Here is a 27,665-nt window from a genome sequence, read left to right as displayed (position 1 = left end):
CTCAGCTCCAGCCGCCTCTTCCCCTCTCTCCGCCCCTCCCTCCACCCTTTCCCTGTGGTGTGGTACGGCCGGCGCGGGGCCGGGGCGGCGCGGCGCGTGTGGCGCGGTCGTTGCCGACCCGGCGGTCTGTGGGGACGCGCCGGGATCCCGCTCCTTCATCCACGGACGGGCGCGGACGCGCTTCCCCCCGCGGCTCTCGGGACCCACTACCATGGACAGGACCGCCGTGGCCAAGATGGGAGCGATGGCGAGCGCCAGCGTGTGCGCGCTGGTGGGCGGGGTGGTGCTGGCGCAGTACATCTTCACCATGAAGAAGAAGACGGGTAAGAAGACCAAGATCATCGAGATGGTACGTGGTAAGAGGCCGAGAGCCCCTCGGCCGCATGCCCTTCTCCTTCTACTTGTCCTGCGGCCGGCGGCTCCCTACGGCCGCTCCCGCGGGGACAGGCGGATATCCTGAAGGGATATCTGAAGGGGCAGAGGGGGGATGTTGTGCCCGGTTTTGGATTTCTGTAAGGACAGAGGTTGGACGCAAGAACACCTGCGGTTCCACCACAGCGTGACCCACTAGCGTGGAAAGTGCTCCGTCCTGGCCTGTCCTCTCCGGCCCATAGGATACATATGTACCTGTGGGTCTTGGTGGTGGTTTAAAAGCCTGCTTGTAACTTGCTTAAAAGAAAATTGGGACGTGCACACGCACGTGTCCAACCATCTGTTGAAACTGGGAAGCACTGTCTGCTCACGGTTACTATAAAAGGAAGGTGGAGCGAGCTCGCTCTCTACTGCCCTGGTTAAACTTGTTATTTAGGGTACTGTTTAAATATCTGCTAAATATCCATAACTGGATGGTAAACGGTCTTAGTTTGGACAACATGCTGATTGTGTGGAAATCCTTCAAAATCAGTGATTTGCACACCACTGTACTGAAGAACTGAACTGAAACCATCGAATCGGTTGGTGTTGGCCAATGTATCTTTTGTGCTCTCCCCTGCAAAACTTTACTAAACGCTCAGATTTAGGGTTTTTTTAATTACACACGGAAACATGTTTTGCTAAGAGCTAGGATTGTGTATGTAAATTGTGAGCTGCCTGACTGCTGTCTTGGCCATACGTTGCCACACTTGCCAGTGGAATTCATACAGTGCAGTTTATGATAACGTGGGTCCAAGGAAGAATTCCACTGTGAGTTTTTGCTAATTATAGAGTCATAATTCTTACTGTTGAAAAAAAATATTGTTTCTAGTCATCAGTCATGTCATTCAGCAGTTTGGAGGCAGGTGCATTACTTTTTAGTTTCTCTGAGCCCATTTACAACAGGTAGTACTGTAATGCTAAAACTTACTTTTTAGTTATGTATGTGAACAATAAAATAGCAACATCTAAAAGCCTGATCACATGAACACTCAAAAGGCAGATCCAATAGTTTCACTGACTCCTATTCACAATACCTGATTTGAACTGTAGTTCAGAAAGTGCCTAATAATTGCTGAAGACGTGTTTATATTAACTCTCTGTAGAATGTTTAAGTGGTGTTTTGGCGGGGAAGAGCTAAACTTTTGTTGCAAAGATTTTGCTTTTGATAGGGGAAAAAATGTTAGGCCAATGCTAAACTGATTTCTGGTAAGTGAATTTCTAAAGTATGTACTTCAGATAACATTTTCAGAGCACTATTGTTGGACACAAATCTGTGATCCTAAAGAGATACTTCCAAAAATTTTGCTTTTATGATCAGAACTTTTCTCAGCTTTAAATTGCAAGGAAAATGTTAAACTTGTTGAACGCATGTCAGCTTTCTCATGCAGAAACCTTTTTCTTCAGTTGGATGCAACATATTAATACTATCTGCTCACTTAACAAGCGAGCACGTCAGCCAGTATTCAAGTTGGTAGCTTCCTGAGCTAACAAGTACCTTCAGTTCTGAAGATGCAAGTCTTCTTTCTTAAGTAGTATTTTCAGTAGACACATGCGTTCAGCCTGTGCAATTTCTTCAAAGTAAGTGAAATAGTTATGTAACTTTTATACTCAGGAGTTTAGTTTGTCAAATAAGGGCAAAAATGTGTTTGTGTGTTTTATTTGAATATGCTGCATTGTGAGAAGCGTCCTGAAATAGTTTTACCCACCAATGTAGATTTCATTCAACATCTGTCATTTACAGGACACTGTATCAGTTTTATTTTATCTCAAGAGAGACCTTTCTATGAGCTGTGGGGAGAAAGTGCTGTTTTCCAGTCTGTATTTAGCTAGGTTAGAGTAGTGGTGAGGAACAATACTGTTTTATTGAAATGTATTTTTTCTAATACATGAGGCGGATCTTCTGTGTTAGATTAAAATTATAGGATTCTTCTTGAATTTTCAGCAGATTTTTTTGGTTTAAGTTTTCTTCAGGGAACATTGCACTTTGGTTTTATGCTCACCTTAGACTCAGAATTGCCTTGCTATATAACTTTTATCAAAATCAGTAGGGAGCAGGCCAGTTTACACTTTAGTTATGTGAATTCTCGCCAATGAATTTTTTTTTTCATTATAATTAATTACAGCAATTTTTTTTTACTTTTTTTTTTAGTTAAAATGAAATTAGATTAATATAAATGTAAGTTAAAAATTACTTATAGCTGTCTTTAAATGCTAAAAAGACAGTGACTTTTACAAATCAAATATAATATCTGTAAGACAAGAAAGTATCAGGGATTATGATGCCGAGAATGTTTGATGTGAAGAAAAGCAGAAAGGATTTTCAATCATTGTAGAAAAGAGTAACCATGTTTCCTTGCTCAATAATAAAAATCAAGAAATTCTTAAATGTCTAGCTCACATTTCAGTGGATGATTTCCTTAGCACAGTAACTAGCCTGTTACACAAATTTAAGCTTAATGAAAACACCTTAAAATTACTGCATCTTATTTGAAAGAAAAGGTTTAAGTTTGAAATTAAAGTGTTAATATTGTGTCTTCATCAACCATCTGTAGTTTGCAAACAGGGAGTTTCCCTTAGGCACTCATGAATGTAGACAGAGTTACTTCAGCTCCACTTCTGAAGTAACAGAGGCATTAATAGTAAATATATAGCCAGTCACATGAAGTTCTGCTGGGTGTGTTAAGAAACAACCATCTCTCAAAGCCTTGTGTATTACTTTGCACAGCCAAATTGCCAATTCTGTGAAATTATCCTAAGTGTTCCCATAGTCAGGTGAAGGCAAAAGTGAGCTGCAAGGTTGCTAACTTTAATTTAAAGGGATGGTTGATAATTAATTAGATTCTGAAAGTAACTTTTTAGATAATGTTTCATGTCTACTTTAAAAAGAGATTAAACCTTGCAATAGCATTCAATCTTTTGGATTTTTCAGGTCTCAGACAAGTTTTCAGTGAAGTTGTGGATTCTGGTATAGCAAATAGTTGTACTGACAATAGACTTCAGTTTCTTGATTACCTTTTGCAAAGCAGTTTGAGCAGTTAAGCACAAGACAGGTGTTCGCTAACTAGAGTGAAAAATGTTGCCTGAGACTTTCAAAAACACTCACCTGTAAGGAATAGCCTATGTTAATTGAAATATGGGGTTAATATAAGAAAAACTTCTTAATGAAGTAACAGTATTTTCTGTTTCCTGTTTCATACACAAAGGTGTTAGAACCCTGGGTTTTTTTCAGCAGCTTATTCCTCACTCTTTAATTTTGGGGCTTTTTATTGCATTTCTCTTATAGGGATGAGAAACATAATAGAGCTGGTTGAAAACAGAATAGCAGAATACCTTAAACTGAGGCTTCCTCTCCCAGGTTTCCTTTCCAGAAAACTGGGAAGAGATTAGTTACATTTGTCTGTTTCTCCGTTCTCCCCCTGAAGTGAGGGGATGTAATTACACCAAAAAGAGACTTTGTATCTAGTTACAGCAACAACAAATTAAAAATCAACTTAAAAGCAATGTCTGAGTTTACAGGAAACGTTTCAATCACCCATTCTTGAATGTCTCTGGACAGTTTTCATTTTATCGTGTTAGGGGAGGAAAAGAAATGCATGGATTTTTGCATTATTAGAGTTTACTTGGAGAGAAATAAGTAAACGAATAAGAAGAGAGGTAACTGCTATTCATCTGCTTCCCTAAGAAATAAAGGAACAAATTCTGTGCCTGTTACAGGGTTTATGTGGCAGGTTTGGTTTTTTTGTTATGATTACTTTCTTTTACTCACCAGTCTCTGGTGAGACTAGCTTCTGGTTTCAAAGGGCATAAGAGCATTTGTGCCGCAGATGACGGATACAGACCCTTACAACTGGCAGCAATCACACACCACTTTACTTCTTTATTCTTATCTCATTGCTTGTAACTAGTTGTTATAGTAACTTCGACCTTACTCCAGCAGGTTGACCTCCAGGTGGAGGATAAAGTAGAGGAGCATGTAGTGTGTAGCATACGTATTTGAGAATCTAAATGGTTAGTGTTTGAAACTCCTTCATACGGACTTTTGCCTGTACAAAGATGAAGAGTTTGAGCCTGAGTAAACTGGAATCAATAAAAGGGGAACAGAAGGAAAATGGACTGTCTCTAAAGGTACCACTGCAGGACATGGTCACTGTCTGAGTATTGCAGTGATAATATTTAAAATGTGACCTTGAGAGCTATCCAGTGATGTGATCCACATGGGAATAATGCTGTTCAAAAAGAATGGTGCTGTGAAATAAACCTAAGTAGTGAAAAGAACTGCTGAAATATAATACTGCCCCTACCTATACTGAGAGCCCTTATATTACTAGTGACTAGCATATTAGAATAATTTTTAGGATATTTTTAACATTTTTAAACCAAGTTAAATCTGATATGACTGCTGGAGATGCCATATAAATATTTCTATAAAACTTGGTTTTGTTTAGACTGTATTCCTCAGTAGGAATACACATTGACAGTGATAGACACCAATTACTAAGACAAGGTTGTGTTGCCCACAGGTAGTTTGCAGAGATAATAATAATATATGCCACTTAGAGAATGCATAATGTAAGTGTGCCTAATATAAGCCACCATGCATAATAGCCACCTAGAATGTGGCTTGTAGAACAAGTTTACATGGAGCAGAAAAACCTTAAGCACAATACATGTTGATACAACCTACATACTAGTAATAGGTTTTTATTCTCGCTGTAAAATAATTCAGTTGGAAATTTAAAAAATGTGGGTCCTTGGAGAATAAAAATTGACTCAATGCCAGTGTTTTCTCCTCTTATTGTTAAGAATAAAAAAGTTGTCTATTATACAGATTATGTACATACTAATATTTTACTTAATTAATATAATAAGCTGATCCTACAATTCAACTTTCTGTTTCAGAAGTAGGTTTTAATTTTCTGAAATTGCTGCTGCCTTGGGTTTTTTTATTTAATTCAGCAGATCTTGAAACATACATTCTTACAAGGAATAAGTATGGGAAGATCAATTAAATCTGTAATTCTGCATTAGTTTCCTTAGGACTCATTTACCCTACTTACAACAGTTCTCAAAAACATGATGATCTATATGTGAAAACTGAGCCCCAAGTAGTAAGTACAAGCCATGTCAGGCTATAACGTATATTGTAAGTATAGGCTCAGAAGAGTTTGTTTGCTGCTTTCTTTTGTCTTTTGTATAAAGTCTTTCTCCAAAACAGAAAAGCAATCTTTCAATGAATCACTCTGCTCTGGAATATATTTACCTTCTAATAAGTGCTCGGTATGTGTTAAGTCATATTTTTAAGTGATTTTTCTCCTCCTTCTGATAACTTGTGGTTGTTGGTTGAGATATAATGGCATGTGTTCCATTAAACTTTTTACAGCCTAAGACCCATAGCAAATACTGCAAGTATTAAACATGTTACCTTTAACTGTCAAACAATATAAGCAGTAATAAGTTTCTTTTAGTTGTCTGAATACACATATCATTGCAAATCTTTTCATATTACGAATTAAAGTTGCACAGCATTCCAGTCATACCATTCAGTCTTGAGTTAACAGAAACTGTCAGCTTTTATAAAATATATCTAAATTGATCGATATAGGTATTGAAGAGACCCAGGGTATGGATCCATGCATTTATAGATAGGAGGATACTAGCTGTAAATTCAATAGCAATGGAGCTGTAAATGTAAAAACATCGCAATTTGTGTAATTCTGGAAAGTTGAAAATGCCTGAACTTTGGAAGATATTTCCTTTAAAAAAACAAACAAACCCAACAGCTTCCTTTTACCTGTTTTCACTAGCATGAGTAACATAATGCAAAATACATATTCTTTTCTATGCTGGCTAGTTTCAGTTTATGTTACTAGCCTTCAAGCCATCAGCCACACTTCTTCCCTGCATGTGTGCATGCAAGTGTATTTTGTGCAAGTACAGTACAGTATAGTCTTCAGCTACTGTAAAGAGTAATTCTTGGAGAGACATTAAGGGAAAATATTAGAAAATAAGCAGGGTGTTAGATTTTACTGCTGTATTTTGGTGCGTTTGTCAGACGGTAATTAATTTTCAAGATCTGAATTTTCGCTGGCTGAGCTGCGTCAGACAGCGCCGAGCAGCAGGTGGCGCTGGTGCGAACCGGGGCTCAGCTTTCCCGGCCGGTCTCTGAGGTGGATGAGGGACATTGCCCTTTAAGGAATCCTGCGACTGGCATTTCTTGGCCACTGCCTGAGAGTTCAGTACAACTGAACTGCTCCTGCATGCAGAGAGCCCAGAGTAGCAGCTCTGTCTCTGCTGCCTGTCAGATGCTCAGCGGTGAAATTTGGCAGATCCCATCACGTGCTAAGTGCAACTGAGAGGCAGGAATAGCTCACAACTCTTCTTCCTGGCCTCCTTTCCTAACCACTGTGCAGAGATATAAGGTCAGATAAGGCTGGGCAAGATAGTTGTGTAAGTATACTGTTGTGGAGGGTGTGGAAAATAAAAGTTAGAGCGTGAGGTCTAACTTTTCCTCTGGCCTTCTTGCAGTCACATTACTGTGCAGCAGTTGATCTGTAGTGCCTGTTTCTTCCTAGGGCAGAGATCTTCATATAGCAGTTATGTTGACCAGTTGCTGGATGTCAGTCACGTTCTCCTATCCAAAAGTCTTCAATCACCAGTGGTCAGCTGCTGTAAAACATCAGAGAACCTATGATGATTGCAGTAGGCAAATTTTTTAGTCCCATGTTTATCATTCAGCAGCTTGACTGGCACTGTGCCATTAAGTTGGAATCCATGGTTGTTTTGTTAGTCACCTCTATCTTAGGTTATTTGTGTGGAGTTTCTGACTGTTCAAGAAAAAAATCAGTGTTCATTAGAAGTCTACTGGATTTTTTTTCATTTGGCTAATCCTAGTATCGATAGAGTGCTTTGTTTGAATGTTAAAAAAAGAGACATTTTTCAGTGTAAGTGGACATATATTTGAGGTCACAGCACATAAGTCAAAGAAGATGCCATTTTTAGATACTAGAAGTAACTATATTATTTTCATTCACCAATACCACAAAAGAATACAGAACTGCACTGACTTGTCTCAGATAATATTTACAAAAATAATTTTTAATAACACTTCTATAAATTATGGAAATAATACCTATTGCTAGAAGGAAATGTGACTTCTAGTTTCATATATATCAACCTTTAAAAAAAGGGTTAATTTATTTAATTTGTAATTTTATTTTATTTTTAAAGGGCTGGGGCAAAGCCCAGACTTGGGCACTGAAGATTCATTAAGTGTCTGAATATAGACTTTCAGACTTCTTGAGCCACCAAGATTCCTGTTCAAATCTACTTGTTCTTACTTGTTTCCCACTTATTAGCTGTAGCTTCCTTTCTGCACCCTTATATAAATATCTGTTTGTCTGCTTTGCAAATTGGATCACTGAAATAATCCAAGTTTATTAGCGATTTAGTTTTTTTTACCCAAGAGTTTGCTTTGCTCCACCTTAATGCTGACAGAATGAATATGACTGAAATGTACCGTTAACCCTGTTCCTTTAAAGCTTTTCCCTCTTTGTGGGAAACTTCCTAGTTATCAGACTAAAAATGTAGGTTTTACATTCAGCAGTTACTGATGTAGCACTTACTGTTGTGAACTGCATTTGCCTTTGCAACATGTATCAGCCTTGGTTTGGTCTGCATGTTACCATGGAAAAATGGCATGTGAACTGAAAGGTAGAAATTAGCATGAAGCAGTAGCATATTGACACATTAGCAGTAGTAGAGTGCAAAGTATAGTAGTGGTAGTATTACTACATGATTTATCGATTCTAGAAGGCAAGTACAAGAAATAAGGAGCATCCAATTGCATCTTTGAATGGATCCAGCAGTGAGAAACACCCATAAAACAATGAGACATGGAGGCGACATAATCCCTCGTGCCTGTTACCTTTAAAAGTGTGTGGTAGCTGTATTTCATCTTTAGACTTAACCGATTATTTTTTACAAGAACTTTAAAGAAGGATCTGTACTCAAAGAGAACCCAACAGTTAAAAACTTCATTAGTCTCAATGTGTAATGTAATTGAAATATTATATTAGCACTACAATCTTCTATGAGAATTGTAGTGCCTGGTAATGCATTGTAGATTAAACTTTGTCCTGCTGACTTTGCTTTCAAACTGAGTCCCACAACTCCGCTATTCAAGGGTCAGAGTTTATTTGATCTAGATACAGCATTCTTAGGCTTAGTGAAAAAAAATCTAAGCAGATGTGGTTTTTTTCTTAGAAGCAGATAAGAGAAGAAGAGAATCAGCAGCAACTGCTTCAGTCCAAGCTGTGGGCTTAATGCAAATTCCATTCAAGATAGCGTTATGTGGGAAACTTCCAAGGAAACAAGCATTTGTTTAAGTTCTTTCAATGCATGTGCATATAGATATATAAGGGTATTTAGTTATAAAAAGTATACGTGCAAATGTACAATTTGGGGAAAAAATAGTATAGCTCATCAAAATTACATTATTATGCAAGGTGAACTTTTGTACACCTGATAGCTAATTAAGAATTCGGAAACATACCACAGTATATTTACATACTGCCAGTTGTTAGAATTCTACACTTTTTGCCTAGATATTTTGAGGAAGGATTAGCAGCCTCACCTGTAAGCATTATGTAAGTAAGTGTTAGATTCTGTGTAACATGAGAGAAGTGGATTTTTAAAACAGCCAGACTCCAACACACTCCGTAGCAGCGTCATAGGAAAACGAGACTACCGCTCCAATTAAAAAATTCTTATTTGTCAAAATGAATTTTCTGTATCTGTGCTCTCAGAAGAAGAACTGGCAAGAAAAAGGAAGGATGGGGTAAAAAAATAAGATACTTGCAATTAAACACTATCAGGAAAAGCAAATTATTCTCCCTTCTCAGGGCCTTTTCCAGTTCTGCTCTATCCCCTGTAAGGTAAAGAACCCAGAACTGCATTTGGTATTTAAGCTGGAGGTTCGTAATGGACTTATAAAGGGGACTATCCAGAGAGTATTGGTAGGAAAAGGCACCAGTGAAATATAAGTATGAAGGCCAAGAAAAAAGCCTCAGTTTTCTTCTGCCCTGCGTTGAGTGAGTGTCACATCCTTGATTTCTTCTTTCAATTTTGGTGCTTATATTCTCTTCTTTTTTTGCAAGGGCAGGAGAGAAACAATGAAGCTAATCAGATTAAATTTTTGCTAAGTAGGATGTCATTTATAGAGTGATATTTCCAAGACAGATACTCACTGATTACTAAACAATACATAACTTCCTTTTTAACCTGCTAGTTAAAAAGGTTCATTCTCTCCAAAGTGAGGGAATAGGAACTAAGCACAGAGATGAGGTGATTCCCCTAACATATAATCAGAGAAAAAAAAGATGGCCTTCTGGAGCTGTATTCATTCATCCCGGAACCTGTAGAACTGGTTCTGTATGTTCTGTACCCCCTATATTCTCTCAGTCTAAATTTTGGCCTGGACTAATGAGTGACAGGAGGAGATCACATAAAATACTGGAAATTCAGGCCTTAGTTACTATTAGTTCTTCATAGACTTCTACAGAGAAGTTGAAATGTTGCATGAAGCGTTAACTTCTATTGCCACAGTTGTTACGGTTCTTTCTGAGTTTTGTGATGTGTAACAATACCTGTGTTTGAAAAACAATGTGTAAGTCCATCAAAACCTCTTACCCTACATTCTGTTACCTGTAATTCAAGATACCAAGTCAGCAATGTGTTTGGCTTACCTTCACTCCTGCTTTCTTGTAAAAGTCAAAATGTCTGTTGATTTATCACCAGCAGAGATTGCTGCCTTTGGAGTGGTTTTGTAAGCATGAGAGGAAGGTGCATAAGGGACAATGATGCTGCAGTATCTTTTATTCTCTCATCAGAGAGATGTATTAAATACAACAAGAAAAAATGCTTAAAAAGTTTAGCTGTTCTTTATACATTCGACTGTATGTGTCAGCACTAATAACTTAGTGTTCAATACAGCCATAAATGGTCAGACTTTTAGATGATCACCAGTTTTCTCATGTATTGTAAAGAAAGATGGATCTCTGATCAGATCCAGAAAATCTCTATCAAAAAAAAAAGTTGTTAAATATGTTTTGTTATATATATATATATAATTTTATATATATATAATATTATAATAATATAACCATTCAGGTTAAAACCTTCACCTTCTTAGCATATATCTTCTCTGGATTTATCACAGTTTAATGAATTAAGTCTTTGATATGTCCTTAGCACTTTTCTATAGGATGTGCTATTCAAGCTCTTCTTTTTGAAGAATCATACTCCTCACAAATCATCTCTATAAAGACACACATTTTCATATACAAGTAATTTTTCTGTATTGCTTCATACCAATTGCAAATATGGCTAGTATGGGTTTTTTTACACTAAACATTTACTGGAAAAAACAAGTAGTATCCAACCTTCTTGCAAGACAACCTTCTAAGTCTTTATGTACCCCAGCTTCATCAAACTGAGCATTTCTCTTACTTTCCTTGTAATTGTCACAAATATCAAAAGCTATTCCTGGAACCAGCATGCTGCTCATTAACTCAGTTCACTAGGGCATGAATAATAATCATGTTTGAATACAGTTGGCTTGTGTTGGTTCCTTTCTTCTGCTTGGTTTTGGTATCTGAGTATACTAAGGTTCAGGTAGCTTTCCTTGTCTTGTAAGATTATATCAAGTAGGCTGCTTTGGAAAATGAGTACTAAGTAAACTTACTACAAAAGCAGAATTAGATAACAAATACAGTTCTTTAATATTTAAAATTGATCCCTACAATAAAGCAAGGTATTGCACAAGTAAAGTTGAGCAACATACGAAAAATATGGGGATATATTCAAATTTGTTCAGTTGTAGTAAGGTCACTAGAGAGGAATAAAAGGTAGTAAGCTCACAAAAAGACTCCAGCTAATGTTTACACTGCAGACAGGTTTCAGTCACCTCTAAATTTTGTAGCAAATATTCTAATGAGCAGAAATTACTCCTAACTGTGTCCTCTTTCTTCATCTTTAAAAGTTGATGTCAGTTTAGTTGAAGTATTCAATTTTTTACTTAAAAAAACAGTTAAGGTAAGTTACCTAACTTTCTTAGGTAACTTACCTGTGCTCTGTTAATGTCTTTCCACAAATAGATGCAACTTAGGGCAAGGGTGTGTAAGGACCGGTAAAACCAGTTTTTCTTTGCTTTAGACTAAAACTTGCAGTGTTTCATATTCTTTGAGAGTATCCTGAATCTCTGCACACCAGGTCCATCTAACACACCAGCATATAAAGTTGAACCTTTTCCCAGTCTTACATGAATGACAAATTACCTAATGTTTTAAGTGCTGTTCTTTTTTACCTCTCTCTCTTTTTCTGTGTAGAATATTCTGTAGTTGAGATATGGCCCTCAGCCAAAGAGGAAAGGTTAAAATAGAACCTGTCTGTTGACAGAGCTATACCTCTGTAGTTCGTGGTTCTTAAAATATATTTAAATGACCTTCCGTATTTCAAAGAGTAGAAATGTCATGCTGGAGTTTGTTTCTCTCTCTTTAAAAAATTAGTGGCAATTTTAATTCATCTCTTACCAGAAGTTAAACACTGTAAACAAAACCTCAACTGACTTAAATCAGCAGTAACAGAACATGGTTAGTAGGAGCTGTTGTAATTGAAGTGTTTGACACAAAGGTTTCTTGGAGTTGAAAAGACAGTTTTCCTTGTTTTGTAGACGAGGAGTTTCATATCTGACAATTTCATTAAAGTGAAAGTACATTGTTGATAGAGATATAGTAGCTGTTTTTCTAAGAATTAGGTGTTGGCTGCATTAATGTTTACATAAATTTTGCTCACGTCATTCTCTAGCTCTTTCACTAAAACTGTAATAATTTATGTGAAATGCTTTTTATTTAGTCTGGTATACTCAAAAGCAGTCTGCAAGAGCTGGAATTAATTTCTGTAATTCTTTTTTTTTCAATCTGGAATTGTATTTAAATTTAATTAAATAAAATAAGAAACCTTTTTTTCGGTTCCCTGACTTTCATAAAAAGCACGCTAATTTTCTTTAAATTCTTGACAACATTAGAATTCATTTTCTCACTGAATCACATCTGAGAAGTACCAGAATATCAACAAGCCAGCTCCACAACCCACCAAAGTCTAATCAATCAGGTTCACAAGACGCATCTATATATCAGTCCCAGTGTCACCTTTGAAATATATAAAATCCCAAAAACAGTTACTTTGCAAACTGAATGTATAAAGTGATGCCTTTCCCTGAACTACATGATTCATCTAGCAAGCATATTTTACTTCATTATTCACAAGGGTTTATTTAAATTAGAAATCCAGCACTGACATAAACTACAACTTTTTGTTGTGCAAATTATTCATAGTTATTCAAGATATTGCATTATACATATGTTTCCCAAACATTATTATAAAAATATTAATGAAAAGCATGCTAACTGTAATAAAATACTATAAAAGGTAATATTCCCTGTATGGTACCTTCTACAGCAGTGTACAAATGCTTTAACAAGTGGATTAATAAGAGCTAGGAATCCTGGCAAATGTCAGTGCCAGGTAAGTTCAATTTACTGAATATAGCCTTTGCAAGGATTATGTTATATTTTGAACATACCTTTCAAATGGTTTTGCTGCTTCAGGATGCAGCAGACTTAACATGTACATTTGAGGGGATCTTGTTCAATTCTAAGAAGATGAGTGTTGACAAAAGTTGCATGTTTTGTATCAGCTGAAGTATTCACTAGTTGTCTTGTTGGGTCAAAACAGAGAGAGCACCACTGAAAAAAATGAAAGTACACTGTAGGCCAGATACACTGAGGAATTCTAATAGAGTACATACTGACCTACAGTTGGAATGTAGACACAAAACATACAGATCCACTGTACCATTCAGAAAAAAAACTGTTGATTTTTTGGGCTTCTTTAATGTAGAAGAACAGCACATCCTCCTTAGAGGGAAATTTTCATAACTAATGAATTTCTAGAGTCCTGCTGTTGTGCGTTTTTTCGTAGCAATAGAGGTTTTGTATGTGCTACACTACTAACCTGCCCTTGCTTCAGTTCTGATGATCACACTGCTCACACTGATGGCCTGATGTTTGATGATATGAATTGGCCTGATATTTGTGGTTTATTCTGGCAGCCCGAAACAGTGATCATGAACCTGAGGTTGAACATGAGTTATGGGGTGATACAGAGAAGCTTGCACTGTTGCTATAGCAAGAGTTAACTTCATGTGACACTTTCAAGCATTTACACAACTTCAGAGCATAAAATATGATTAGACAATACTTCCTTCATCCTCTCACGCTAAGAAATATTTGTTTTAATCCGTCTTCTGTGTCACCTAGTTACGGTCTTTGATCAGGCAACATGCCTAATGACAAACTTATGAAAGCAGGTTGAGTCGCCTTGTCTTTCAAAAATCCTGACAAACAAGGCTCCTTGATTTCCTATTTCAGTATCATACAGATAATTACAGCCAAAACAAAGATAAATTAAGTCATTTGCTTCTTCTACATAAATAAATGTGTGATACCTACTAAACATTAATGAGAGCATATCACTGAGCTGTAGGAAATTTGTGGCATTCTGCAACAGGAAATCCTAAAATACTTGCAAAAATTTTATAAAAGGTTTAAAAAGTAACAAAGTAGTCAACTTCTGCTTTGAAAAACAAGTGCCTTCCTCTGTTAGAGCAGCCTAAATTTGCCTGCTGCATCCATGAAAGCTGTTCATTCTGTGAAGGTCAAAGGTTTTGTTGTTGGTGAACCAGCTGATCTGTAAGCCCGTCGGACTGTACTGCTGAGCATAACAAACTGCTGTGCATTGCTGACGTGCGTCACAGGACCCTGGGGTTTTGCACGGGGATTAGTCAGGCTGTATTTGGAAACGCCCTCAACTGCACCCTGTGCTGCTATATTAGTGTTTCTCAAGCAAGAGGAATTTTCTTTTGCTTCTGCAGCTGCTCCTGCAAAACCCTCTGGTAAGTGTGCACAGCTTCTGTCAACAGTACCGACTGTCTTCTTGCCTGCATTTTTAAACCAAGGTTATGAGCTGAGGGCTTACTTGCAGTTGTTTACTGTGACAAACTGTATTTTTATATTAAAAATTTCATAGCACAGAATTAGCAACAGCACTAAAGGAATAAATATACAGTTTTAATTGAATAGGTTAATTCAGCTTAAATGTTCCTCTACTTTTAAATATGTATCAGAGCATTCTTAAGTGTTGGTATTTTCAGAGTGATGTCACTATGTACCATGCATGTCAGCTTTTATTTCTATACGGCAGGAATAGAAAGATCACAAAATATAGCAGACCAATTCTTAAAAGGATTTGGTTGGTTTTTGTTGGCAGCCTGCATGCAAGCCCTGCATCTCTGGACTCTGCTTGCCACCTATGCTGTTGCAGTAGGACAAAATCAAGGACAGAAGAATCAGGAGTGCCCTAAGCTCAACGCACAGGTACTCTCCTTTAAAAACACAAGAGCAAACACTGTTGTCATGTTTTCTATGAAAGCGCTCTCTCCAGATTTTTTTTAATTGGTTTTTTTTTTTTTGCAAACTAAGTATCAGAATCCAGCACGTAAAGTATAAAAAAGATGTAAATAAATAAAATAGGAAAAATCATTTTTAGTATGCATCGTATTCCATGTCTTAAAACAGCTTAGGCAGTGAAGCCACTTCAAGTTATTTCGTATAACCTGTGCTGGATATCTAGTTTGCTTATAGCATGTTATCAAGCACCTGTGAAGATGCTCAATGTTCCGTTGTTTCATTCACATAATAACTTTGCCTATTTAGTTTTTAGACAAGTCATCCTAAGGCTCTTTCTTGACATAACTACTAAAATAGTAATTTGGTAATTACTAGTTACTAAGGACTTCTTACCATGTTTGAGCTTGCAGCATATGAATATAAAATGTATTATGGTTTTGGTAATTATAAATTTTAAGTATTTGTCCTGAGCTCAGGTTATGCTAGCGGAGCACACAATCAGTAGTGCATTTCTTCTGACTAGCTGCACATAATGGAGTGACTGATGTGACCTACACTCATGTCCCGTAGCTTTTGATGTTCCTGTCTAAAACTTAAGCCTACTACTGGGGCTGCTAAGAGAAACCTCTGCTGCACTAATGGAACAAAATTCAAACAGTCTGAATTAAAGCCAATCTTGCTTTATACGTATATGAGCTTTTACATATGGTGGAAGAGATACACACACTCTTGTTCTGTGGGTTTTGTAACGGCTCCCCTGCTTCTTGCAACTCATACACTGCAAATAGCAGAAGTTACGTGAAGAAGCTTGCATGTATTTCTTAGAAGTTTTTTTAGAAAGCTTTGTTTTCTAGAGTAAATAATGTTCTGTAATAATAGGAAAAAAATGGGAGTGGAAAATAATATATAAATCAAGGAATGTGCTCCTTTTCTTTATAATTTCACCAAACTGTTACTTTCTTCCACCAAGAACACTAAAATCAATTTTCTCTAACTTCTGGGTATCAAATTTCACGGTTATCACTAATGCCATGCCCTGCCTTTTTTGGAATATGTCCTTAAGTGAGTATATGTGATAGCTAGTCTCAGACCTTGGCATTGGGCATCTGCAGTTCACAAAATAAATTTATTCTTGGTTTATAGTCATTTATGTGGAAATTGTCAGCATAGACTAGAAATAAAATTTACAAATAATTGAATCCTATCCATTTTATCACTTTGATCTGCATTTTCTGTGTTCAGAAATAACACTGATAGTTCCCTCTCCTTGCCAGCGCACCCATGTGTGTCCTCTGTATCAAAAGATAACATATTTGGAAGCTAGTCTACTCTAAGGCAGGTTTACCAACAAAGTAGAAAAACAGAAATTTTGTGATACTTGAAATTCACATACTGTCAATAGCATTACAGCTAAATGATATTGTTGGATCACTTATGTGACATTATGGTCAGCTGAAATTTTATGGAATATTTTAATACATTTGTAAGTGTGAGAACAGTTCTTACTATGATTCACAATTCCTGACTCATATTCTATCTATCATTGAGATTTATAGAGAAGTTCCCTTAAAATTTTATCCACCCATAATTCAGTGTGTTTTCTTCGCAGTGATTTTTGGGAGGCTTCCATACTAGATGAGTCTTTGTAAAATAAGAAAACTTCGTATTTGCCAAGTAGTGTAAGCTTACAGGGTATCAATATAAAAATACTCTGCTCCAGTGTTTTATGTCCTTCGTCAAAGCACTGCTTAGCAGACTTATGATGACAACCTCCTACAGTTTTAGTTATTACTAGTAATATTTCAGGTTAGGTGTCTAGATTTGATTGTGAAATGAGCCATATCTCTATGTAGTTAAGATAGCAAGTCATTCATCAACTCATCCTTCCCAACTTAAAATTACTGACAGTGAAAACAACAGAAGGTCCCACACTGGTCCTTTATATATATATATATATATTATTTTTAAATATATTTTATATATTATATATATATATATTATTTTTAAATTTTTTTTCCTATTTTTTGTTTTAATCATAGAGACTTGTTTTACTGGATAGGGGGATGGAAGTAACTGCTTTACCTCCAACACTCAGTAGAGTCAGAAATTCGGTATAATCCTAATTCCAGAATATGACATTACTCTCTATGTACACAATCAGTTATTCGTTTCCTGGGATACCTGATTGGAAATGCTTGCTGTGGCAGCTGTAAATTCACTTAGATCACTAAAATGAATGACAGGTCTTATCACCAGCTCTTGTTTTATAATCAAACTGACACAGCATGCACTTAGATCCAGGCCGTCTCACATACTAAGAAAACAACATATATATTAAGCAGCACCTGGATACAATATAAAAGCAGTTCCATTGGCACTTCTGTTTTGCACTTCTGTTATCCAATTGTATATAAGAAACTTCATTTCAAAACTAGAATTCAATAGGGTCTTTACAGCAAATACTTTATTAAACCCAGCTACACAGATGCATGTCTCATGTACTAAATTAGACTTGTAATTTTCAAAACTATCCTTGTTGTAAAATGATGCATTCTGTGGTTTGTAGGACTGGGAGATTTCCAAACCTGCGTGAATCCATTACTGTTCATTCCTCAAGGTATGACTATAACATCGTTAGCTACAAAATAATTTCCTGCATCCTTATTCCAGTTACCTGCTGTCACAAACAAGCAGATCATTTTTTCCTTTTCGTAAGTCCAACTAAGCTCAACCTTCAGTTTTGTTCTCCTTCCTTCTTTCAAAGGCTCCTTAAAAATGTCAGAGACTAGAAATTTAAATGTCTTTGTGGCCAGTGTATATGCCAACCACAAACTACCTTTGGGAGTTGTCATCTTTTAACATGTGTTTTAAGAGATACCAGCCTCTGTGCTATTTCAGTAGCATATAGATGTCCTTGGTAAGAAAGCAAAACTCTTCTCACACTTTCATAAAATGACAGAATACATAGGGGCACTTAAATCATTTAATATGAGGTACTTTCAGATGTAAGAATGAAATATGAATTCTTTTTCCTGTGCTTATGTCGTTTTAGTTCTGTATGTGGAAGCTCCTCATTCTGAAAAGCTTTCTTGACTTTACTAGGTGCTGTGGAGATTTTTGTTTGGCTGTTCGTCCCAATCAACTAGTGCATCAGATTTTGGGGCCTTTTATGTGTATACTGAGTTGACTCCTAGAGTTTTCTTAAACTATAAATAGAAACACAAATTTTATCAAATTGACTGAACTTTTCTTATTAGCATTTTTTTCACCCTTTGTTCTTTCACCTGTCTTACCAGTTCTTTCCAACTAGAATCTGCTTTTCTCTTTCAACTGTGAAGAATGGCAAATATGCAACACTGAAACAACAGGTAGACTGGGCAGAAGTGTAAAACGATGAAGTTCGAGACAGTTTGCCAGAGAACTGGTGACTGCAGTTTGTTTAGACTTCTATTAGACAGTTTCATTTACTTCTACTATAATAATGGTGAAGACTAAATAAAAGAATCACTGCTTACTGTTGAGTTGCAAATATTAATACAAGGAACTAGTATTGAGGAAAGGGGCTATTTTGACTAACCATATTTATCTGAGGCTTTATCAGATGCCACATCTGTAATGAAGACTTGGTTTTTCTGTGAAAGTGCCTGTGAGACAGAAATTGTCTGGGTTATAATTGCTGCAGAAGACTTCCCCCTCCTAAATTAAAAAACGCATCAACTGACATCAATTCTTGTGTAAAAATGAAAAATGTACTGGAGATAAATTAACCTTATAAACTGATCTTGAGTAGGAGTATCAGTTTTCAACATCAAAGCAGGAAGCTTTCATCATACTTAAAATCTTAAGCAATCTTTTGTTTAACATAATCTACTAAAGTGTTTACCAAGATTTTTCCTCAGGTTGTTTCAGAAACTTACGAAAGGGCTCTGTCTGAAGTGAAACAGTTCCTGAAATGAAACAGTACCAAAAAACCTCACACAATCTCTTCCTCTGATCTCTCCATCTCCCTCAACATCTGTTTAAATTAGTTATATTAGGAAATCTGTTGCTTAGTATCTAAGTGAACCAAATAATGCTTGAACTACTTCTTAGAAAAGCACTCATTTAGATTTCACATTAATTTTTGCATTCCAAATCTAAAAATACACATATAATTTGCTGAAAGTTAAAGGAATTAGATTAGGTAATATACAGTAAAAAAATTACCTAATGCAGCCAAATTGCTTTATCTTTCATTATAAAGAATGCTGTATGTGCACAAGGGGTAAGCTTGCTTTTGTTTACCAGCACCATATAACATAGAAAAGAAATACCATAAAACACCTTTAAAGAGTCACAGATTATTAATAAATTATTTTGTGAAGCTAGATCTGCTGCTAATTGTGAATAAATATCTATTAATGCTTTGTAAAGGTATATCTTGAAAGATTAGCAAATTCTTTAATGGATATTTTTTAGGAATTCTATTTCTTGTTAACACTCAGTTCTCTCAATGACTCCTAGCCTGGGATGTAGGTGATAGCTGAAAGTCAGTCCTAATGTACCTTTTGTGAATTTGCTGTGCTAAATAGAAGTAGTAGCAAAGCACTGCAACCACGCAGGGAACAACAATCTTGGCTTAGGAGGAACCACTTCTAGAGAAAATGTCTGTGCCATAGGATGGCAAAGGAAAATGTCAATTCTTCTAAACTAAGTGAAATGAATCCACTTGGTTTCTTTAGGAGATTTATGAAGCAAAGAAGTAGTGAATACCCTGTCATGACTTCAGAATTTTTGATAAGATACTCTGGTATAGGTGAAACTTTTTGAATGGCTGGAAAACCTTGGAAATTTATCAGAAACTCAGAATTCTAGAAGGATTTCTATTTTCTGTTTTCAGTAGTGTTTTTGAGGATATCAGCCAGAAAGTAGCAGTAAGCACACTGGGGATTAGAATTATTTGTTATATTGAAAGATAGGAGCACTGATATGGAAGAAAAGATACAATCCAGCAAAATTAAGTGTAAAATTTAGCACTTTGTACAACTACCTGTTTCTACCTAGGAGTAATTTTGAAGAGCATTTGCTCATTACCAGCTGAACTTGAATCATTCTTACCACAGTACTGGTAACATACTGTTTGCAATAGTTTAAAATGTCATCTTTTTCTTAAATGATAACCAAATTGCAATTTGGCTTCAAGTTGGCTATTACTAATACACAAAAGACTTAGCAGCATCAAGAGCAGGGAGAAAGAGTGCTGCATGACTTACTAACAATTAGTGATAGAAGAACTCTGGGTCCAGAAATGTTGCTGGAAATAGCAGCTACCCCCTTTTTATCTTTTTTTTTTTTTTTTAAATCAGCTCATTGCAGCAAAAATCACATGCTAGCTATATGAAAAGAAAAGCTGAATGATCAGAGTGCTAAAAATGTAATTCCTAGCACTTCGTCATGTCTGAAGTTCTATAGACAGAAAATAAAGTTTGCTACTCATAAATGCCCATGTAGACAGATTGCATATCTGATGCTTTGCTTTAGAATAGGTCCATACATGATTATAAAGGATGGAAATGCATGCTAATTGGGAGATTTTTGTAAATAAGTAGTTCTTTTACCATTTCTGCAAGGTTGAAGATAAACTTTCAGAGTAAGCAAGGGCTTGGGGGGTTGTTTGGGGAGGTTGTTTTGTGGAGGGGTTTGGTTTTGGGGTTTTTTTACACCACATGTATTTATCATATTCAAGAAATATACTTCATTCAAAAGGGATATGTGATGTGATAGCATGTGTTATTTCAAAAGTGTGCAGAGAAATAGATAATGTAATGATCGTTGGACTGGCTAGGGAGCAGGAATTACTGTACAGCCTTGTGTTGGAGTACTCGGTTGACACAGCATTTTCAAGGAAAAAATGGATGTCTAAAAACAGTCTGTCTTCTTGATCTCTGTTGAGACTTTAAGGGCATATTAATTGCACAAAGAGTTAGTTTTAAGATTCACCATCTCCCAGTGACATATTTGAACCCCAAGATGCGCACTTTTGTCCTGTTTCCATACATGTCCCTTATTTCCCACATGTATAATTATTCATTAAATGCTTTTCTATGAGTATCAACTTATTGAATAATTTGATATTGGGAAAGGAAATTAAAACAGATGTTGAAAGTAAACAGAAGTGTGTACAGTCATCAGTTAATACATCCAGAGTATTTTCTGCTTCTTCTTACTGTTTATGTCTTTGTTCTTACTCTCCATAGATGCCAGAATTTCAGAAGAAGACTGTCCATATTAAGGACCCAGGGAGAGTAGAGGAGATTATTTGTGGCCTCATCAAAGGTGGAGCTGCCAAACTTCAGGTAAAGATAGTAGAAGGTGTAACCAGTTTGGAATAAAAGCAACTGTGGGATTGTTGCTGTATGCCAAAAAATTTAAGTATGTGTGTGTATATATATATATATATATATATATATAAAGCAGAAGTCAACCTTCAAGATATCTCCAGAACTTAGGCATGTGAAATCTTTTAATAGTCCTTGTTGAATCAACTGTAATTCAGCCAGACTCTAGATAAGTAAATGACATAAACATAGAAGCTTAGTAATTTCAGGAAATATTCCGACCAAAGAAATTAAATAAACAGTTTTGTTAGAAAAAGTTACTCTTCTGGGATATGCTAGCTTGCATTACAATGGCTCAATAGAATAGGGAGGTTTCTGTGGCACACATGCTACTCAGCTGCAGCTATTGTTGATCGTTCAGAATTTCTAGCCATTCTTTATTTTGTCCCTCCACATTGTAAGACAGTTTTGCTTTTTCTTTCCTTAAATAGATTATTACAGATTTTGATATGACATTAAGTAGATTTTCCTACAATGGAAAAAGATGTCCAACTTGTCATAGTGAGTACTTTTTTTTTTTTAATACAGATTGGTTTGTTCACTCCTTTTAGTTTTTCCCATATTTTAATTTTCTGTCCAGTTTATTCCCTAACATATGGGATTTTCTGTTGGCTTGTTACCTGACCTGTACATTCTAATGAAGAAAAATTCTAGTGACTGTGTTTTTATGTGTGTATATATATTAATGAAAATCTGTGTGAATTAAAATCAGATGTTATTCACAATTAAAGCATTAAGTTTTGAACTCTAAGATGTTAATGGCTATATGTGGTAAGGTTGACTTTTATTTTTTAAGAGCCCGTAATAGTCTTGACACCTGCAAGAACCAGATAGTAAACTCCTTAGAATTCTTGGCATTTTTATCCCTATGCTGTATACGGTCTTTTAGAACAAACAAAGAGAATCCATTAACTGATGAAGTGGGAACTTTAAGACATTCAGGATGCCTCAGGATGATTTCAGAAACAGATAAATCTCAAAAAACAGATACAAAAGCTTGTAATTTGCCTTGTAATTCAGAGATGAGGGGAAGGGCTTCTTCATGTACTTATAAAGAAAAATGTTCCTGTTGCTGGTAAGAAAAGTTCTGAGGAAACATATTGTTATATCATCAAACCTCGTCATCTGTGCCATTTACAGTGCTGTAGAGCGAAGTAAAAGAAACATACCATCTTGTTTAACACACTTTTTTTTTTCACTCTTCCCCCAGACATCATTGATAACTCTAAGATCATCACAGACGAATGTCGGAAAAAGGTAAACAAGAAACCTACTAGCACTTGGTTTGTTGTACGGACAACTGTCATTATTCCCTGACTGAAGAACGTTAATTTGATTTGTTACACCAAATACCAAGTGTTATTTTATTAAAATACATTCAACATCTGGTGTTTTTTTCCCTTTCAGTTATTGCAGCTGAAAGAAACCTATTATGCTATTGAAATTGATCCAGCTCTCACTATTGAAGAGAAGTATCCATATATGGTAGAATGGTAAGAGACGCTCCCCATATTCAAATTGTACTAAGATTAGATTTAATAAGTTTTTAAAAGCAAATTAATGGCAGTACTTAGCTTCTAGCTATCACATTAACTGAATTAAGTGCTGTACAACAACTGGTTCTGTTTTGCCGTTAACTTGAATGAGCAAGAATTAACCATACAGGATGCTTTTCATCATAACATTTAATGAAAGGTGAATCTTAGTAGCAAAGTTCAACTCATTTTTCTCTTTATATTCGAGGTACCATAAATCTCATGCACTACTCATTGAACAAGGCTTACAGAAGGATAAGTTTGCAGAAATTGTGAGGGAATCTGATGTTATGCTGAAGTAAGTTCCTTTTTATTTGAATGATACTGTTTCAGAACATTTTCTGTAGATTCTTACTGGGTGGTCAGGGGAGGAGAAAAAAAGGGAAGGAAACAAAAAACCACACACACATTCCTGAGAATGTGACACCCTAATCCTGGAACACAGTGAGCTCTCTGTGCTCCTATTTTATTATTTATTTTTGTACCCCATTATACGTTGTAGCTAAATGCCTACAGTGATCACCAGAGATCTGAAACTTTTTTTAGTCCCATCACTACAAGCTTCATTTCTGTAGACTTTCATCCTCTTTAAATTGCACTGGTGGCGTTTTTTTTAAGGGCAATGTAGAGTTTAACTTAGTTCCTTTGAAAAACATTCAGTTCAATAGTTTTATCTGAGATAAAAGTGCAGCGATTTGCAAAGCATGTTTCATATGTTGTATTAAATATTGCTCTTCCTCTATGGCTGAAGGCAAGTTTAAAAGCCAGCAAAATCCTTCTTTGAAATGTGCTGTTGCTACCATCTCTTTGAAAGCTTTCTAAAACTGCCTGTAAACTGTAACAGGATGTTAGAACTTAAATTGTGGAACTATTTGTTTATAATACTGACTAAATTCTTATCTTTTGTAAACAGACAAGCACCCTGTCTCTGCCTTTTTGAAAGCCTAAGTCAATGTGTGTTGAATATTCATTCACAAGCTAAAATTCCCTCAAAAACTTTCACAATATTTTATTTAAAATGTAAAATTCTACCAATCTAGTCTGTGTGGAGAAAGCGTATAGAGATAATATCATCTTCTTCCTGGAATACTATATATAGTCTTGATTGGGTACTGAACACTAAAAAACTTTCAGGAAAGAAGAACAATAAATGTTTTCAGGGTTTAAAAAACAAAACAAAATTTGTTTCATAGTAATAACTCTACAGAAAGTCACATGTTTAAGCAAGGAAGATGGAAAGGAGGTACAGCCCAATAGTAGCTAGAGGGAGTTCTACTAGTTGCTTGCTTGTTCTGGAGTATTTAGGGAGGAGGAAGTGTTTTTAAGTCTTTAAAACATGATAAGGTGTTTTTGGGGGAAAAATTATACAGAACAAGACCAAACAGCTCAGTGGAGTAGTTTCTTACTAAAACTATATGCCTTATGTTAGGTTGATGGTTCTTGCTAACCTAAAAAGGTGAAGTCAAATGCTAAAACCTAAAAAAATGAAGTCAAATGCTCAGAGAAAATTAAATCTTTTCCAAAGATGATGTGACTGTCTCCTGAAAACTCAGACTGTTCTTGGCTTTCTTTATTTGAGATTTGATTTGCATTTACGTTCTGTGTTGCAGAGAAGGATATGAGAACTTCTTTGATAAGCTCAGTGAACATAATATTCCTGTGTTTATATTTTCTGCTGGGATTGGGGATATTCTTGAGGAAGTAATCCACCAGGCTGGGGTCTACCATTCTAATGTCAAAGTGGTTTCCAATTTCATGGATTTCGATGAAAATGTACGTATGAGATAACACATTCTTATCAAACATGACTCTTTGTGGTATTTAGTAGCTATTTATGTATATTACAAGATGAACATTTAAATGCAGCAGATGTAACCACCTACCCTGTGATATAGAAACTTAGAATTGCATGTTCAACACTCTCAGACCAAGATGAAGCAGGTGATCCCAGTTCAAACACTGTTAGCATGGTGTGATTAAAATACCATTTATTTCCTTTAATGGCAGCCTCACGTTTGTCCCAGTTCTGCTGCTCCTCCTCTTCCTCCAAGCAGGGAGAATCACTGTTTGTCTAGTCCTAACAATGGTGTTACAGTCATTTTGTTATTTAACAGTAATTTATCTTGTTCATCATCAGAGACTACATAGTTCAATGTTAGCTCAACAGTAATATCACCTATTTCCTTCTAGGATTCTATCTTGCCTGAATGATACCAGAAATAACTTCAGATTTCCTTTTTTTAATAGGGAGTATTAAAAGGATTTAAAGGAGAATTGATTCACGTTTACAACAAACACGATGGTGCCTTGAAGAACACAGAGTACTTCAAACAACTAAAAGACAACAGTAATATCATACTGCTGGGTGATTCTCAAGGAGACTTGAGTATGGCAGATGGAGTAGCAAATGTCGAGAACATTCTTAAAATTGGCTATCTCAATGATAAAGTAAGTATCCCTACATAACCTTGTAAGCTTTAAATGAAACACTAGGAGTTAGAAATAGGTTCATTATAATATGCCTGAGATATCAAACCAAGCGTTTGGCCCATATTTGTTTTGAGACTTCAAATATTTTTCACGGATTTCTTTTTTTTATAAGACATAAGCTACAAAAACGCAAGTGTATATTGCTTTGGGTTTTGTACTGAACTGCTACCAAAAAGTATTTCCTAGAGAAGTAAAATTCAGAGGCTATAAAAATTAATTCTCTTAAATTCCTGTGGCTTCTCCCCCTCCTTTCAATACTGGATTGATACTTGAGCAAAATCATGATCTTCCAAATAACAAATTTAGGCTCTCCTCTTTTTTTTTAAGTGACACACAACTGATCAATTGCTAAGTTATAATGCACATCCATTTGCATTCAGGAGAGAAAGAAATCCACTTTTCTATATCTCCCTGTCTTTTGGGAAGCTGAAGAAGTAGTTTATCTTTCACTATCTTTATGTGTGAGATCCTGGAATAAATCTGAGGTATTATATCCTGGAATGCATGCAAAGCTATGTCAGGCCACTCCTACTCTGTCCTCCTGTGGAATTCACTTGTAGGAGCAATACATTATTTGCATGGCTCATTCCCTTGCAATTGGTAGAAGGATTGGGCAATATTTTAATGACAAAAAGTCTTTCAATAATCAATTCTTTCTCTTTATCCCATCTGCAATTAGGTAGATGAGCTTCTGGAAAAATATATGGACTCTTATGATATCGTTTTGGTGAAAGATGAATCCCTGGAAGTTGCCAACTCCATCCTACAGAAAATCCTGTAAATTGCAGTCTCAAGTCACTCCATTCCTTTCAGGAGGCAACTGGACAGAAGAGCACACGTGTGCTATTTTAGATGTGTTTATTACTCATTTACAGAACTGTTTAATTTAATTTAAAACTTTTATCTTCATTTTGGTATTCTGGAATATATATGGTATCAATTGTCAACTACAAGCTCCTTTTACTGCTCTTACACTGTTCTTTATTGTCTCACACTCCTGTTATAACTAGATTTAAATTGGATTTAGAGATGTGATATACTGCTGCAGATGGGATAGTATGGTTCACTGTCTTTTTTAATCAGGCATTTCAGAGCAGCATTTTAGAAAATGTGGCTATTTTGTAAAATTGAAGGTGTAAACACTCTGTGAACAAGCAGTGTGCGCGTTTGTGTTGCCTTTTCTTTTCAAAGAAGACATTTCAGTCTCAGCTGTACTTTGAAGGATCTTATTCATATGCTACATACTTTCACAGAAGTTTTTCATACCTATATTCTTCTCCAGTAAAAATGCTTTATTCACCCAATTCAGGCAAAGTGTTTCTTCTTCACAGATTTTTGTATCATTAGAAAAAATTCTCTGTCCTTACTGTTTCTTATTGTCTGTGAAATGGGAAGAATGTTTTAAGTTAGTATATCTGAGATAAAATTTCTCATCTTTGTAACAACAGATCGTTTCACAAGCTAATAGTACACAGCCTCCCTGCACTGAGCAGGGACATCTTCAAGTTGATCAGGCTGCTCAGAGCCCCATCCAGCCTGACCTGGAATGTTTCCAAGGATGGGGCATCTACCACCTCTCTGGGCAACCTCTGACAGTGTTTCACCACACTCTTCTTCAGAAAGTATTTCCCCTGTACTGAGCAGCACCTCTCAGCATTGTGTACAGAAAGGTAGAGCTTAATACCACCACAGCTTTGGAAGCTTACTTGGATATGTTGCAGGATAAGTAAAAGATGATGTTGTGACCCTGGTCCTATGAGGTCTCAGCTGTACTAAATCTATTCATTAATAAAATAGAGGCAATCATACAACTTCCTTAATGTGCAATATAGTCATTGTTCCCCTTTTTTCATTCACAGCTGTGCCATCTTCCATTCCCTGAGGAGTTGTAATGAAAACGTGGGAGAGCCTAGATCTGCATTCTCCCCACCAGAAGTAACACACATCTCAAGAAATGGCCTCTTTCCCTCCAACCTGTGATCTGTTATTTAAATTCTGACTTAGTAGCACCACTCATTTTTTTTCCAAATCAGCAGATTTACACTGCTTACCATCCCTGCTGGAACTTTTCCAAGAAAGGAAGAGGAGGGGCATAGTTTCCAAACCCCATTCTGCATCCTCTGCAGTAAACTAAAGTTAAATCCCCCCTGTATTTTGAATGCAGGGTAGAGGCTTGATACGCAATCTGAGGTAGTTGTGAGCACACGAACACATGGCACATGCTATACCAGCAGGGAACTCCTGAGTGCAGGGACCTTTTAGAAATTCCAGCCTGCATCTGAACAGGCAAAGAGTGTTTGAGGGAAATGTCCTCCTTGTCAGGA

The 27,665-nt window shown here is 36.2% G+C and overlaps 1 protein-coding gene across 5 annotated transcripts; it reads left to right on the top strand.

Moving 5' to 3' along the window:
• Nucleotides 1-85: 85 nt before the first annotated feature.
• Nucleotides 86-27,156, top strand: NT5C3A (5'-nucleotidase, cytosolic IIIA). Of its 5 annotated transcripts, none has more exons than XM_027729094.2 (10): nucleotides 86-323; nucleotides 14,800-14,906; nucleotides 21,176-21,274; nucleotides 21,748-21,817; nucleotides 22,527-22,573; nucleotides 22,724-22,809; nucleotides 23,060-23,149; nucleotides 24,462-24,624; nucleotides 25,099-25,299; nucleotides 26,021-27,156. In XM_027729094.2, the coding sequence occupies exons 1-10, from the start codon at nucleotides 212-214 to the stop codon at nucleotides 26,120-26,122; spliced, it is 1,077 nt and encodes a 358-aa protein (XP_027584895.1). In that variant the 5' UTR covers nucleotides 86-211; the 3' UTR covers nucleotides 26,123-27,156. The 5 variants fall into 5 exon arrangements, with proteins under 5 accessions (XP_027584895.1, XP_027584896.1, XP_027584899.1 ...); XM_027729096.2 differs by having other exon boundaries at nucleotides 262-349; XM_027729097.2 differs by lacking the exon at nucleotides 86-323 and adding an exon at nucleotides 17,506-17,556 and having other exon boundaries at nucleotides 14,840-14,906.
• Nucleotides 27,157-27,665: the final 509 nt, after the last annotated feature.

The sequence above is a fragment of the Pipra filicauda genome, unplaced genomic scaffold, assembly GCF_003945595.2.
Source record: "Pipra filicauda isolate LSUMZ 115617 unplaced genomic scaffold, ASM394559v2 scaffold62_size3274119_pilon, whole genome shotgun sequence".
In the NCBI taxonomy this organism is placed as follows: Eukaryota; Metazoa; Chordata; class Aves; order Passeriformes; family Pipridae; genus Pipra; species Pipra filicauda.
Note: the sequence above shows the minus strand (reverse complement) of the source record. Positions and strands in the feature narration are given on the sequence as shown.